The sequence below is a fragment of the Salvelinus alpinus genome, chromosome 5, assembly GCF_045679555.1.
Source record: "Salvelinus alpinus chromosome 5, SLU_Salpinus.1, whole genome shotgun sequence".
In the NCBI taxonomy this organism is placed as follows: domain Eukaryota; kingdom Metazoa; phylum Chordata; class Actinopteri; order Salmoniformes; family Salmonidae; genus Salvelinus; species Salvelinus alpinus.
This window is the reverse complement of record NC_092090.1, coordinates 44,994,139-45,009,674: the sequence shown is the minus strand read 5'-3', so window position 1 is coordinate 45,009,674 and position 15,536 is coordinate 44,994,139. Positions and strand designations below refer to the sequence as shown.

Sequence of the window (15,536 nt, the reverse complement as noted above, 5' to 3'; positions counted from 1 at the left end):
CTTTGGATGCTATCGAGCTCGTATAGGCTACGAATGAGTATTTAGATGTCATTTACGTTTTCAGAGGTTTCACAAAACATCCTATTAATATTGTTATTGGCTGAATTCATTCTACTTCATAGTTGGAAATAACAAATAGCCTAGCCCTGAAAATGATTATATTGTAGGTCTACTGCCTGGTAGCTCAAAAACTTCAATTCACCTCCCTAGGCTAATTGCCATTGACAGAAGGATCTTGGTGAACAAGATAACACCTTAGTAGGCCTACTTAATTATTTTTTTTGTCCCTCTCTCATTAAATATCTTATTTATTGATAGTCTATTCCTCAATAGAATGCCTCAGGAAAGGACTAGCAGCAGCCAGGCAGAGCACTCATGTTTGTCAACAACAAGCCAGTAGGAGAGGAAATGTGTGCCAACAGCTGGAAAGAGACAGGTGAGTGTATATCAGCCCTCTCATTAGTTCTGTCACATTCAGCCAACTCCAATGTCTAACCTGGGGACAGACATATCTGTAGGGTCAATGGAGCAGTCCCCTCCAAAGGAAGGGGAGACATACCTCAGTACGCAGCCCAATACCTCCTCTCCACGAGTAAGGGTGCTTTCCAACAAAGGAGGCACAATCTGATTAGGTGAACAGCTTTTGCATTTGGTTATCAAGTGAGATCAAAGGGGGGGGGGATTTTGAATCCCTGTACTATCAATGACTTGTGACCTTCTTATGTGTCTATCATCTGTTCTACAGCGCCTGGCTGGTTATATCCTCAACTGCCTAATAACAGGAAGTTCACCTTTATTGGATATTACCTCAGCCTCACCACAGAGTACACAGGCAAAGTGTCATCACATTTGAAGCTCGCTGGCGTACCACACATCCCCGCAGCTTAGAAGTACAGGACATCAGCTGTAAAACGGCAACATTTTCTCTCAGCCTCATGGCAAAATGTGTAGAATAGCACGAGATTAGCTATAAAACGGCATATTTTACTCTCTGCCCCATGGCAATATGTGTAGAATCGTAGGAAGCAATCTAGGACCTCTATGTCTTTGGTTTGCATATGCACCACCACCACCTGAGAATGTGGGCCTCCTGTTCTATTTTTTATTTTGTATTTCCTTTTTTATTTCACCTTTATTTAACCAGGTAGGCCAGTTGAGAACAAGTTCTCATTTACAACTGCGACCATGTGTCCAGCCAGCCGCTAAACAGGCTGATTGATAAAGCAGTGTCCAGAGTGGACTAAGTGACAAAACAAAGATGTGGCTGGAATGTATTTAGAATGAATGGGCACAGCTTTGCCCTGGGTATGTATGGCTACTGGGTAGGACTAGGACCGTGTTTCTGTCACTGATACGATAGGGCCTGTATTAATCAAGCCTCTCAGAGTAGGAGTGCTGATAGATGTTCAGCTTAGCCTTTTAGATCGTCATTCATTTGATTATTATGGACAGAGACCACCTGATGCTAGATCAGTACTCCTACTCTGAGACACTTGGTAAATGCGGCCATGTAACTCTACCTTGAAAACGGCTTCAGTAGAGTTGAGAGAGATTTTCTTATCTCTGGGTGCCCTCTACTGACATAGATTTTAGTCAGATGTTATGTATATACCTTTTTTAAATATATGTTTTCTGTCAGATGTAACCATTGGAATGTAGTATCCATGAGTGATGGGTCGGCATCATCTGCGTTGGCTGTCTTGTGTCATAGGTAGACATGTTATGCATTGGAGAGGTTTTTGCTGGTTGGTTAGCAGCGTAAAATGTAGATTCTGTGGCTGTGATGGTGATGATGGCGATGATCAAATTCACTGTCATAGAAGGATTTCTTTTCGTCCGCTCCTAAGTGAGCATTCACACTTACAAGTCAGCCAAAGCCTTTTGCAATGACCAATGCGAGACAAAACGCATTACAGGATTTTGTATTGAGCCTCAATAAAGTGAAAGGGCAGGTCATTTTCTTAGAAAACATAATATCTCTCCAGTGGTTTAGTCCTCTAATCACTCAAACTAATTTCCCTTTGTTTAAGTTTGTTTGGCGTTTCCCGTGCCTCGTAGAACACATGACAGTGATGACACAATGTCAACGCACAGGTAAGTGTACAGCAAGGGTATAAGTTGAAACAACAGAGTCAAACTGTGTAACACAGTATCTGTCATATACTGCATGTACTTCCTCTGTAAATTCTATTTGCACACACCGTACTTCCTTAGAATGCATATAACCGCTCTGACATCCTCTGCACTTCTTTGAGTGCCTTCGTTAGGACCCAAGTTCTGTTCTAATAATATTGAAAACATTTTACCCTGAACCTTGACTTCCCAGGTTGATAGGTGAGTTCTACTTTGACTTTGAGACATATTGTTATTACTACATCCAAATATGTATTTCTACAATAATCATAATTGTATACATTTTTTATCAATTTCAGCATATCCAACCAGCATTCAGTGGTGACAGGCTCATGTGGGTGGGTTCTTTGCAAAATTATAGCAGCATTTCCTCTTTACTAGGTCACATCAAAAATGCGTAGGCAATGAGATTGAATTTGTTTTTATTAAAATGAGTGTTTCTGATGTTAAAGGTAAACAAACATTTTGTGACTGAGCATTTACACTGGATCATAGGTGCTTAAAACATTGGCTACTCTGTTGGTGCACTACAGAGACAGTGTGAAGTGGAGTTAGAATATTTGGCGATTGCAGCACCTGAATGATTGATTCAACGATGATGTGATATCAGATAAACAGTCAGAATAATGGAGTAAGGGATGTCTTTCCACCTCGTGTTTGACTTTTACCCAATTAGGATGAAGTCCAGGTTGTTTTACATCATGGTTCTGCTCACAGGAGGTCTCTCTATGAACGAAGGAAACAAATATTCGTGCTCCAACTACACTCAAGGTAGATAAAAAAAATAAAAAAATACGAGTTAACCTTCTGACTTAAAAAGTGAAATTGTTATGAACTTGATTATTATCTTACTGATATTCTGTTGCCTACTTTTAGCACTTTGATTTCCTGAGTTTGCATCAAATGTACATTTTATTTGAAACAAAATATAAGGACTCAGATGTTTCATGAATCGTATTGTTTGTTTGTACAGTTCTATCTTACGTTCCGCCTGTAGTCGATGTGGATGGTGCAAGATGCTGGATGGAAGTTGTCAATGAGCAGTTTAAGACGGAGAACCTCAGCACTATTTTTAAGTATGCATCAAATTATTTTGCAAGATAATATAGATTATATATCATATACATTTCATACACTCCAAATCTGGTATTGACATTTGTATGTTTGCCAAACCTCAAGGAATATGTATTCTGTTTGTCTGTGCTTTCCTCGCAGATCTGTGGAGAAACTAGAAATGTTTCTTGAAAATACAGCTTTGAGTAAGACGACTTCAATCGTTGTTGAGAGGCTTGTGGCTCATATATTCAGGGCAGAGGGCAACTTTACTGGGCTTAATATATCTGCCAGCCAAGAACGGGTAAGATGACAGTGACCTACGATGAAATGCTTGAGGAAGTTGACACACAGTCTTCTGTAAACTACGTACAGTTTGGCATTTATTGGGAATGGGATGAATCTTGTCCTGGAGGCAGCTCTGCAGAGTAGTCACTGGCCACAAAGTCAAAACATCTGATTTTAAACTTAACCCTAACCTTAACCACACTGCTAACCTTATGCCTAACCCTAACCTTAATTTAAGCCCAATTTCTTTTGTTTGTTATCAAGAAACATTTTACGATACAGACAATTTTGATTTTGCGGCGGGCCTATCTTGTGGAAACTGCTCAGCTCCGCCTCCAGGACAAGATTCATCCCAACCTGCATCCAACCTGCATCACATGCAAATAGATCATTTGAATGGAAATGCAAATGGTATATTCGAGGTATGACATTTGGGGTGGGAGGGTGATTTGAGATGGGGATGACATCAGGACATCATTTTACAGCAATAGTGAACTCTGCCTGATCATTATCCTTGGTGTCATTATCCCTGATGGTACTGTTACCTAGGTAACATCAGACAGTGACCATGTGGCCAACACTACGGTCAAGGTCCACCTGCCCAAAGAGCTCTTGAAAACCAACGAGAACAATACCATTGTCTTCTGCATGATTACCTCACCAGAAAAATATGGGGTAGGTGTGTGTGTGTGTGTGTGGTGCGTGCATGCATGCGTGCATGTGTGTTCCTGTGTGGGTTTTTAGTACCTTGCTTAATTATTTCAGTTAAGCCATATTTTGAAATGTTCCTCTAGCAATTGGGGATTCTTGATGGCCGAATAGTAGGTCTGGCTGTAAGCAAGAAGAGAGTGTCAGGTCTGAGGGACAAGGTCAACTTCTCCGTGCCTCTACAGCGCCCCACATTGGAAAGTCAGGTGAGTGCAATATCAACTCTCTGCTACCTGCACCAGTTCTATGACTAGTGGGCAAGAATATAAACTTAGATGCGTCATTTGTGTGGTTTTTCATAGGCTGACAAACAACCATCTTGTCAATTCTTCAATTTTTCAACCAATAGTAAGTGCCAATATGAAATGTTACAATACGGATTATAATACTGTTATGAAACTTGTAATACCCTTGAGGTATCAATTCATGTGATGTCGCATTACTGCGTTTTCTCTGTACAAATGAATGTTTAGAGTTCTACCGGGGTGGCTGCACCACAGAGTGGAAGAGAGACGAGGGCCGTGTGGTGTGCTCATGTGACCACCTCACATACTTTGCTGTGCTGATGGTAGGCAACTTTACAACTACCACAGTGCTTCCTTCGTTTCCTTATCACAGCATAAGCACACCTTTTAAAAACGATTTAAAGTCAAATGGAAGAGAATAAAAACAAAGTCAGTAAAGTATACCCATCTACAAAAATACACTTTAGCATTAGTTGTGTTTTCCTGCGTTTAGGTGTCTCCCTCCATCTCTGAAAGCGATCAGAAGATCCTAAGCTACATCACTCTGATTGGCTGCAGTCTGTCTCTGTTCTTCCTGGTGGTCACAATCGTTCTGTACGCCACTCAAAGGTATGTCACTCTCTGGGCATCATGGTCAGCTCTTCACAGGAACCGCTGGTTTGTCATAAGTTTGACATCATCAGAAAGTGACATCAAGATGTAACATTTTATAGCAACTGACCTTGTTTTCACCACACGCTTTCTCTCTATTCCATTGTTCAGAGGTAAAGGCACAGACATCTCCTTGAAGGTGCATATCAACCTGTCTGTGGCCCTGATCCTCCTCAACCTGCACTTCCTGCCCAGCCAGCAGGTAGCAGCATTATCCTCCTCGGGGCCATGTATCTATGTTGCTGTCCTTCTGCATTACTCTCTACTGGCCACCTTCACATGGACAGCAATCGAAGGCTTCCACCTTTACCTGTTGCTGGTCCGTGTCTTCAACATCTATGTCAGGAGATACCTGCTCAAACTGAGCCTGGTAGGATGGGGTGAGATTGCACTTTACAACCTGAAACTGGTCGTATGACTGTAAACAGTAAGCAAAACAAAAACAAAACAAAATGGATCTTTTAAAAGAGGCATGGGTGATGGGCCAACCTTCTGTCTGTCCTCTGTGAGTTTTGTTGATCCGAGCGGGCATACAGTATAATAGATAGCCTAATGTCTCATTTTGTTTCAGGATTCCCTGCTGTCATTGTCATCGTGATTGTGATCATTGACAAAGACACATACAGCCGTGTGACTCTTCATCCCTCTAAGACCAATGGCACAGCTGTGGAGATGTAAGACTGTTGTACTTCTTAAATGACTGACCCTTGTGGCTGCTATGTTTAAACCCCAAAACCTCTTGTCACATTTTATTATTAGAGTCTGTATTGAAATATGAGGACCACCCATTGAGGTTAAGAGGTTCTCCTCTCTCTCTCACTCACTCTCTCTCTCTCTCTCTCTGTCTATCTGACTCTCCCTCTCCCTACCCCTTCTCTAACTCGCCTAACTAGGTGTTACCTCTCTAATGATGTGATGAAGCTGGTGACCACGGTGGGTCTGTTTGGCCTGGTGTTTGTGTTTAACCTCGGTATGCTGGCTGTGACTATGAGGCGCCTCAGGTCTCTGCGCACTGAGCAGACGTCAAGGGAGAAGGGTAGGGCCCGGAGGGACACCTGCACTGTGCTGGGCATCACCTGTCTGCTGGGCATCACCTGGGGCATCATCTTCTTCTCCTTCGGCCAGCTTACCACGCCTGGCCTCTACCTTTTCTGTGTCCTCAACTCTCTACAAGGTAAGAGTCATTATCATGACTCTCATTTATGGACGCAGGTCAAACTGACTGTGTTCATTATTTAGTAGTAACCTAATGGTACTTCATTTTGATGCAAAAAACAAACTTTACTGCCATCGTGTGTATGCAACCAGTGTGCTATGTAGGTGAAGGGTTAAACATAATGTTGTTTCCTTGTCTTAGGAACATTAACGGCATAACAACTGTGCAGTAATGCAAGGATGACCAGTAGGTCAACATACAGGATAATCTCCTCTATTTTATTTATCCTTTACTTAACTAGGCAAGTCAGTTAAGAACAAATTCTTATTTACAATGACAGCCTCACCGGCCAAACCCGGACTACGCTGGGCCAATTGTGCGCCGCCCTATGGTACTCCCAATCACAGCCGGTTGTGATACAGCCTGGAGTCAAACCAGCGTGTCTGTAGTGACAACTCTAGCACTGAGATGCAGTGCCTTAGACCGCTGCGCCACTCGGGAGCCTATCTTCACATTCACTTACTCTATGCATTTTTTGCTGAAAACAAGAAAACAAACTGAAACAATACACATCGATTAACATTTTTGGAAATGTGCCAAATTTAGCTGGCTAGTTTTTATCTGTAGTCCCTGGGCAGATAGATAAAATCATTTAGCATCACAACATTCCACATATTTCTTATTTATTTCAAATCCAGTCCTTAGATGTGTCTTAAAGAGCGACTGCCTTTAAAAAGCGATGAATTCCTTTGAAAACAGTGGCATCGATATGAGCCAAAAACATTTATTCTGAGTTTGGAACATCTGTGCGTCACGACGGATAAATGAAGGTTGAGTTTTGGTTTAATGATGTCCATTTGCCCACTAACATGGGGTGAACAGCTGTGGTGATTGCTCGATCCAGTAGCATAGACAGTGAGACAGACCTGCCCAGCAGCTCTGACATGTTTTTACTTGAGAAATACTGCACCAAACACCTTAGTTAGATATAAAATTGCACAACTAAAACATCCTCTGCAAAAGCATCAAAATTAGTTACGGATTTCTTGACTTATCTTAGATTCATTCTGGCGATTTTGAGGAAGTGAAATAGGCTTCCGCATCTACAGTGACTCGTGGTGGACAAACATTAACCAAATGTGGGATCAGTCAGGAAACACCTCCAAGACTGAAATCTAGTTTTTTTAATGAGCAACAGAAAAACACATGCGCCAATCGGCGTGTTCAGTGGCTCTTTAAAATAATAGGAGTAAGAAGTAAAAAATAATAGGAATAAAAAAGTAGAATAGGCCTAATTGTGAAAAATAAAAATCACATCGTATAAAATACTAGCATAAAATACAAACAACCACATTATACAAACAGCAACAAAAAGGGTTCATACCCAGCTGTTCCAGGGTATCTTTTTTTGTGAACTCACCAACACTAGCAACACATGTTAAACATTCTGGAAGTTGTTTCCAGTGCTGAACAGCTTCTTACAGAAAATGCCAACTTTGAATAAGTATTGACATTTGGAATATATTGTGTGTGTTGTGAGAGGTTGACTGAATACTGTAATGACGTTCTGTCTCGAAGGGTAATATGTCTCATCTTCTTTTGTAGGTTTTTTCATCTTCCTCTGGTTTTGTGTGTTCAAATGGAAGACTGAGGACAGCCAACCTGGCAGTGACACTCACATTACCAATACCAGATCTACCTGAGGACAAAAGTCTGTTGTCAACCAATCCAGCACTGTTGTTGTCAATGTTCATTTCAAACTTTATTGAGATTTTTTCTTTTGAGAATACACCAGGTTCCTCTAAACTCTAGACCTTCGAAAATGTCTACAAACCACCCACTTGTTTTTCACCAATACAATAGCATGTCATATTGTTATTTTTTATTTTTGCGATTGTTTAGTGATGGAATGAAGGAAGGTGTTTTCAGAACTCTTTTCATATGTGGTTTGTTCAATTATAAATCATGTGAGCCAACAGGATCTGATGTAATGTGGTGAGATCCTATCCCTCATTAGTTGATTAACCTGCAACAGAAGATAAATAAGTTTAACCTAAGCAGAACTGTAGCCTATTCATTGATGCTTCGCTCGAGCAAGCTGAAGTTCAGACTAGATTTGCATAAAACAAATGCAATGCCACCAGGTTCCTCTAAAGGTTACATATTAAAATGTTGCAGTTATAAAATTTGACTATGCACAGTCATGAAAAAAAACAGCTCCAAACATTAGAATAGACGTTTGTTAACGGCACAGTTGGAAATACAAATTGGATGGGAGTTTACTGTGTTCAATGATCGAATTATGTCTACAAAGCACACAGCGGTTTCACAGATCATTTGCTCACCCCACAAGGACATCAAATGTGAGTGAAATCAACTCCTAGCATGTAAGTAAGTGTATGTGTTTGTGTGTGAGGAATATGATTCAATCCTATTTTGTCATTGTAAAGTTCAGCTATTGTGTTGATAATGTTGTGTCATTATCTTACCTGAGTGATGGCAGAATGATATGTCTGGGAATAAGCAGACATCACTGCGTTGATAACCAGAACGCATGGCTAGGTTTTGTTAGTGCTGAAACATTGTTGAAAACAAACAGAATGTGTTAGGTATACGTTGTGGTATTAAGTAGTGTTAGCCTAGGTGTCGAGCTGAAATGAAATTCTCAGGCTGTATCGTGCACTTTACTGAGTGTAATGTTGAATGAGTGGTAAGGGCTATGACAGAATGTTGAAAATAAGGATTGCTTTGTAATGTATGTTTTTGTCATTCGTATATTGTACTGTTCTACCCTTAAAACAGCCACAATGTTTCCTCTGCATCTACTCCTACTGATATCTGGAACACTGGCTATGAATTGCTCAAATTCAGGTACTAGCACACCTCGACTAACCGGTGCCCCCCGCACACTGACTCTGTACCGGTACCCCCTGTATATAGCCTCGCTATTGTTATTTTACTGCTGCCCTTTACTTATTTGTTACTTTTATTTCTTATTCTTATATTTTTGTAGGTCTTTTTTAAAGTTTTTTTTAAAACTGCATTGTTGGTTAGGGCTTGTAAGTAAGCATTTCACTGTCTTACAGGTCTTACACCTGTTGTATTCGGCGCATGTGACAAATACGATTTGATTTGATTTGATTAATGAGCTCAAACTGTGTTTCATTTTAATGCACTGTGGGACCAAATCAGTGGAGGCTGCTGTGGGGAGGACGGCTCATAATAATGGGTGGAACAGAGCAAATGGAATGGCATCAAACACATGGAAACACATGGTTTCCATGTGTTTGATGTGTTTGATACCATTCCACTCATTCCGCTCCAGCCATTACCACAAGCCCGTCCTCCCCAATTGATATGGAGGACTTAAGTACACTTGATTTGAGTTGATATTGGTACAATTGGCGCATTATTTTATGCTGTTGTAATTATTAGGCAAAAAGCTGTAAATAACCCCATTCATGGTTGTTGTAACTCATAAATTGAATTATGGGGTATCAACCAAATAATAATAACTTTATGCACGGTAGTGTTGTTTATCTATTGCTATTTCATTTTCATAGATGATACCTTTTATTTAAACACCACAACTGGGGAGTTTTCAATGACAATAAACATGCTAAACGAGACTATCACCATCAAAGATAAAGCTGAGGAAAATCTGAAATGCTTTTGGTTCATTGAAAGCTATGTTGAGTGCACCCCAATGAATATGACCTCAATTAACCTCACTGAGTGTCAGACGGTGAAGATTTCTGTAGTCGAGAACTCAACCAGCAAGTTGATCTTCAACATAAGTGAGCAAATAAACCTATATTTTTTTTGTCTATTCGTCATCTCGAAAATTCTGAATGAAACGTGAAACTGGCGCTGTGATTCCTCTGTGATGTCAGAGGTGTTATATATTCATAACAAAATGACAGTAATAACCCCTACTGAACTGTAACGCTAATACCACGGCTCTTTGTTGTTGTTGTCCCTCAGCTTCATCCACGTGTGAGGTCACCAAGTGTACTGGGACAGAAATCACTGCCCTGATGAGAGAGATACAAGACCATCCCAGTGAGGGTCCAAAGGATCTCAAAAGGGTCCTGAACATGCGAAATATGTGTGCAGACCTGTTTGAAAATAATCAGACCATAAGGATGATGTATATTGGGTCAGTAACCCGCCAACCTGTTCCCATTGACTTCTGACAGAGACGTAACTTTGATAACCTGCCCTGTCTCTGTGCTGTATTTGCAGCGTTGAACGGGGCCTGGTACACAACATGATAAACATCTCAATCCCTGGAGAGCCTTTGTACTACGACCTCAGTGATCTGGCTCTGACTGTGTTCAACCTGACCAACCTAACCAGTGCTGATGACAAGATGGTGAAAATAAAAGCACCAGAGGTAGGGCTGCTGTTATCTGGGTTTGTGTTTGGGCATCTTGTCTCAGATTGAGGTCAGAGAGGCACCCAACCTATAGAACATGTGTAAATGCCAAATGTATACACTACCTTTCAAAAGTTTGGGGTCACTTAGAAATGACCTTGTTTTTTAAAGAAAAGCTCATTTTTTGTCCATTAAAATAACATAAAATTGATCAGAAATACAGTGTAGACATTGTTAATGTTGTAAATGACTATTGTAGGTGGAAACGGCTGCTTTTTAATGGAATATCTACATAGGCGTACAGAGGACCATTATCAGCAACCATCTCTCCTGTGTTCCAATGGCACGGTGTGCTAGCTAATCCAAGTTTATTATTTTAAAAGGCTAATTGATCATTAGAAAACCCTTTTGAAATTATGTGAGCACAGCTGAAAACTGTTGTTCTGATTAAAGATTAAAGAAGCAGTAATGATAATGAGTATAGTGTGTCAGCTAGGTATTTTCCTTTCTCACTGAAATCATTCAGCTCCTCTTTCAGAACAACTCTTACATTCCGGAAACATGGATCCCTATTGATGCACTCCAGAACATCCCAGAGGAAAAGAGGAGAGTGGGCGTGGTCACCTATAAATCACCCAATCAGTTCTTGGTAGGACTTCTCATATTGTGCATCTATTCTAGAATTAAATTCAATCATTCTTCCAATTCAATAAATTAAAATAAATCAAACATTTTGTAATTTGATGGACTGGGCTTTCATGAAATCGCAACCCTCATAATCCTCCATGTCATTATCACCCTCTTCTATCCAGTTTAAAGAGGAACTCGTGAGAACCATGGTCATACGGATAGAGGTGGATGGCGGCAGACAACTTGAGAACTTGATCACTCCACTGAAGATGAAGTTCAAATTGTTTGACCCTATAATACCAGTAAATTGTAAATTGTCGTCATAAGATTTAGGATGTTCCTGTAATTGCGACATTCAAATGTTTTGGGACAGTGACACATTCTTGGTTGTTTTGGATCTGTACTCCAGGAAAATGAGTACAGAGCCAATGACTATGAGGTTAAAGTTCATACTGTCAGCCTTCATTTTCAGGTATTTTCATCCATATCGGGTGAACTGTTTAGAAATTACAGCCCTTTTTGTATATAGTCTCTCCATTTTAGTGTACCAAAGGTATTGGGACTCATTCATTTATATGTGTATTAAAGTAGTAAAAATATTTAGTATTTGGTCCCATATTCCTAGCACGCAATTATTACATCAAGCTTGTGAATCTACAAACTTGTTGGTTGCATTTCTTGTTTGTTTTGGTTGTGTTTCAGATTACTTTGTGCCCAATATAAATTAATGGTAAATAATGTATTATTTCATTCTGGAGTCACTTTTATTGTAAATAACAATATAATATGTTTCTTAACACTTTAACACATTAATGTGGATGCTACCATGATTACGGATAGTCCTGAATGAATCGTGAATAATGTTGAGTGAGAAAGTTACAGACGCACAAGTATCATTCCCCCCACAAATATGCTAACCTCCCCTGTTATTGTAATGGTGAGAGTTTAGCATGTCTTGGGGGTATGATACTAGTGCATCTGTAACTTTCTCACTCGTCCTTATTAGTGTTATAAACGGTTCACCCGATATGGATCAAAATACCCTCAAATGAAAGCGGACAGTCTGCATTTGAACCTCATAGTCATCACATCCAAAATGCTGGAGTATAGAGCCAAAACAACAACAAATGTGTTACTGGCCCAATCATTTTGTAGCTCACTGTAGTTTACAGTTGATTCAATTCATGCATTACCGTATCAGTGTTTTTCTTCTCTACAGGTGAATTACAGCCTGTCATGTCAATATTTCAATGACTATGGTGGGTTGATTTCTGTTACAGTATGTAGGCCTACAGTAACTGTGTTTACATAAAACTACAGTCCATTGCATACCACAGTGCTTTGCATAACATTTTGTTGTTGCCTCATATGGCAATATAAGCTGTACTGACTGCATTTGCGAGTGACTAAAAAAGGGCACTCTCTTCCAAACAGGGGACATAAACCTCCCAGACACTGTCTTTTGGAAAACGGACGGATGCGCTACTAAGATCAACGACAGCGTGGTGGAGTGCATCTGTAACCACGCCACGCCGTTTGCCGTGCTGCTGGTGAGCAATTTATATCCATCCATTCATCTACATCATCCTCTCATAAATGTCATCTGGTGATAGTCGTCATGCCTTATCCATTCTTATCCCCTCCAGATCGCCGACCTATCTATTGACGGTGTGCACTGGCGGGTCTTGTCTTACATCAGCTACATTGGCTGTGGCTTGTCTGCCTTCTTCACCGCCGTATCCTTCCTCACCTACGTCATTACCATGTATGCGACCCCCACCTCACCAAAATGCCGCCTGCCCACTTTTCCCCTTCGTTCTCAATTTTGAATTGGATCATGTTTCACCCCGTGTCTATTTCAGCATGGCCCGTGTAGTCTTCCCTGCGTCTGCATAGATGACTGCGCCCGTACTAGTCATCTATCCACCCTGTTTTATCAGTTGTCTGATACGGTTGTACCCTTCCTTTAGGAACTCCAGGGTGGACAACGCCAACAGCATCCACGTGTCACTGAGCGGGGCTTTGTTCCTGCTCAACACCTCTTTCCTGCTCAACGAGTGGGGGGCCAGTCTGGGCATCAGGGGCGTGTGTATCTTCATTGCGGCGGCCATTCACTACAGCCTCCTCAGCTGTTTCACCTGGATGGCCATTGAAGCTGTCCACCTGTATCTCCTCCTGGTCAAGGTGTTCAACACTTACTACCGACACTATATGGCCAAGCTGTCTGCCATTGGCTGGGGTAAGTGAATCAGTTATTAACATGCTCTTTCAGGTGAGAGATACAGTGGGACAAGAGTTTGCGGACATGGAACACTCATGCTGTGTGTGCACTGTTCAGGACTCCCCGGTATCATTGTGGGAGTTTCATTGGCAGTCAAGGATATCAAACCATTATATGGACCTACAGAAATGACTATGGCAGACACTAACCAGACAAATACAATGTGAGTAAATGTTATCTTTCTCTTTTTGAATGTTCACTTTTTATCAGTACAATTTCAGGGGTGGCCCAATGTACAGCATATTTATGTTCCTAATGAACGTTCTATGTGGAGATCAATAAGTGAATGTTGAGGACAAGGTGAATATGACTATGTGTTTGGTAAAGACCAGATGCAGTTTGTCCAATAGAATCACAGTTTAATCACTGCGTCACTGCATTTTAACCAACGCTCTCTCCCCACCCCAGCTGCTGGATCATGGACATCCCCTTCTTCTACAGTATGAACCTGGCCTACTTCACCATCATCTTTGTCCTTAACTCTGGCATTCTGTTAACGGTGACCACCCGGATCTGCCAGCTGCAGCGCTATGGCAGTAAGGGCAAGCCTGGGAAGGCAAGCCTGGCCTGGAAGGACATCGGCACCGTCCTGGGTCTGACCTGCCTGCTGGGTATCACCTGGGGCCTGGCCTTCCTCAGCTACGGCTATGTCAACCTTCCCATCCTCTACCTGTTCAGCATTTTCAACTCCCTCCAAGGTGACACAGGGAACATCACGAAAGACAGGGACAGAAAGAGATAGTAAAGCTGATGTAGAGGGGTGGAAGGGAAGAGAATGGAGATCAAATAAGATTAAGTACAAAGGGAGAGGAGTGTCAGGTAGAGAAAATGTGGCCCTATGATCTTGAATAGTTTGAAAGCACCTATTATTGAGCACCTATGTGGGTGGAGTCTGAGTGATGATCTGTCTGTGTTTCTCTCTCTAAGGATTCTTTATATTCCTATGGATCTGTGGCACTGCCAGGAAAGACAGGGAGCTGGCGGCGAATACCAAGAGCACATCAGCAGCTCTGAACACCTCTACAGCCAAACCCAAGGAGGACATGTTCCCTAGCAACAACCCCTGCCAGTAAACAATGTCTGTCCACAATGGAGATCACCCATATCTTCTTAGATGGCAAGGGGAGTTTTGGCTTTGTGTCTAATGGCATATGCATTGTCTCTTTCTTTCTCTTTCAAATTGAGTTATGGTTTCTACACCGGTTGTGTTGATGTATTGTCACGGATCCCTCTGGAATTTCATTGCGCACACCTGGCCCCTATTCCCACTGATTGTATTTGTATATATGTGCACTTTGTTCACCATGGTGGGGTTGATTATTGTTACAATGTCCGTTGGTCCGTGTGAGTACCTGTGCTGTGTGTTTTGGGCTTTCGCGCCCTTGTGGATTGCGCAGATGATTACGGGTCTCGTCCCGTGTGTTAATCATTGTGCTCGTGTGTTATTTATTCGAGGTACTCCTCGCTCTTTTGTTTGGGTTTCAACCCTGTGTCTTTGTTACGTGTTTGTTTGGTAATTTGGGGCTGAATAAAAAAAACGATTACGCATTCCTGCGCCTGTCACCCGAATCCATTTATACCATCGTGACATGCATTTTCTTCTGTATCATTCCAATGTATTTATTGGGAAAGTGCTTTGAGGGAATAATTTTACTTGAAGTGTACGTTGTTTATGATTATCAACCTTCATTAAATATCCGATCTCAAGTTGCTGAACTGACTGTTGCGTAATTAGTCAGATACACACCAAAGGATTTAGTTTCCTGCATACTATGATGTTTCTCTATGGTTGCTGTGGTAAAGCAGAATGAAATGAGATTTTCAAGTGTACTGATAGGGCACACATATTTAAAAAAATATATATATACTGTCAATATTCTGTTTCAAATGAGTTACTATACTGTGTTATACGAAGAAAGTCCATGTACCATCAAAGTGAGTTTGTGAGATCTTGTTGGCATAGTGCAACAAGACGTAAACTGTGACCTAGGTTTTTCACAATTTTGGGGATAA

At 41.2% G+C, this 15,536-nt stretch overlaps 2 protein-coding genes across 9 annotated transcripts; both read left to right on the top strand.

Annotated features, from left to right (window-relative positions):
• Nucleotides 1–89: 89 nt before the first annotated feature.
• Nucleotides 90–10,063, top strand: LOC139576238 (adhesion G-protein coupled receptor G5-like). 3 transcript variants are annotated; one of them, XM_071402065.1, is made up of 15 exons: nucleotides 90–436; nucleotides 2,031–2,334; nucleotides 2,433–2,471; nucleotides 2,851–2,904; nucleotides 3,107–3,209; nucleotides 3,349–3,490; nucleotides 4,024–4,149; nucleotides 4,269–4,388; nucleotides 4,485–4,530; nucleotides 4,656–4,750; nucleotides 4,921–5,036; nucleotides 5,190–5,458; nucleotides 5,650–5,752; nucleotides 5,972–6,252; nucleotides 7,840–8,291. In XM_071402065.1, the coding sequence occupies exons 4-15, from the start codon at nucleotides 2,862–2,864 to the stop codon at nucleotides 7,935–7,937; spliced, it is 1,542 nt and encodes a 513-aa protein (XP_071258166.1). In that variant the 5' UTR covers nucleotides 90–436; nucleotides 2,031–2,334; nucleotides 2,433–2,471; nucleotides 2,851–2,861; the 3' UTR covers nucleotides 7,938–8,291. The 3 variants fall into 3 exon arrangements, with proteins under 3 accessions (XP_071258166.1, XP_071258165.1, XP_071258164.1); XM_071402064.1 differs by having other exon boundaries at nucleotides 151–436; nucleotides 2,810–2,904; XM_071402063.1 differs by lacking the exons at nucleotides 90–436; nucleotides 2,031–2,334; nucleotides 2,433–2,471 and having other exon boundaries at nucleotides 2,527–2,904; nucleotides 7,840–10,063.
• LOC139576237 (adhesion G-protein coupled receptor G2) lies at nucleotides 8,490–15,073 on the top strand. Of its 6 annotated transcripts, XM_071402058.1 has the most exons (14): nucleotides 8,490–8,621; nucleotides 9,037–9,105; nucleotides 9,798–10,031; nucleotides 10,219–10,393; nucleotides 10,480–10,630; nucleotides 11,139–11,261; nucleotides 11,425–11,544; nucleotides 12,462–12,501; nucleotides 12,677–12,792; nucleotides 12,889–13,007; nucleotides 13,213–13,481; nucleotides 13,581–13,686; nucleotides 13,932–14,221; nucleotides 14,451–15,073. In XM_071402058.1, exons 2-14 carry the CDS (start codon nucleotides 9,042–9,044, stop codon nucleotides 14,594–14,596), a joined length of 1,953 nt encoding a protein of 650 aa, XP_071258159.1. In that variant the 5' UTR covers nucleotides 8,490–8,621; nucleotides 9,037–9,041; the 3' UTR covers nucleotides 14,597–15,073. The 6 variants fall into 6 exon arrangements, with proteins under 6 accessions (XP_071258159.1, XP_071258163.1, XP_071258158.1 ...); XM_071402062.1 differs by lacking the exon at nucleotides 9,798–10,031; XM_071402057.1 differs by lacking the exon at nucleotides 8,490–8,621 and having other exon boundaries at nucleotides 8,986–9,105; nucleotides 11,151–11,261.
• The last annotated feature ends 463 nt before the right edge of the window (nucleotides 15,074–15,536 follow it).

Excerpts from the sequence above, each read along its gene's own strand:
- LOC139576238 (XM_071402063.1), top strand. The coding sequence starts at position 2,772 with ATGTCTTTCCACCTCGTGTTTGACTTTTACCCAATTAGGATGAAGTCC. Across the intron at positions 2,905-3,106 it reads GTGCTCCAACTACACTCAAG|TTCTATCTTACGTTCCGCCT; the intron begins GTAGATAAAAAA and ends TTGTTTGTACAG. Across the intron at positions 6,253-7,839 it reads TGTCCTCAACTCTCTACAAG|GTTTTTTCATCTTCCTCTGG; the intron begins GTAAGAGTCATT and ends CTTCTTTTGTAG.
- LOC139576237 (XM_071402056.1), top strand. The coding sequence starts at position 8,988 with ATGTATGTTTTTGTCATTCGTATATTGTACTGTTCTACCCTTAAAACA. Across the intron at positions 12,502-12,676 it reads TCAATATTTCAATGACTATG|GGGACATAAACCTCCCAGAC; the intron begins GTGGGTTGATTT and ends TCTTCCAAACAG. Across the intron at positions 13,008-13,212 it reads CTCACCTACGTCATTACCAT|GAACTCCAGGGTGGACAACG; the intron begins GTATGCGACCCC and ends CCCTTCCTTTAG.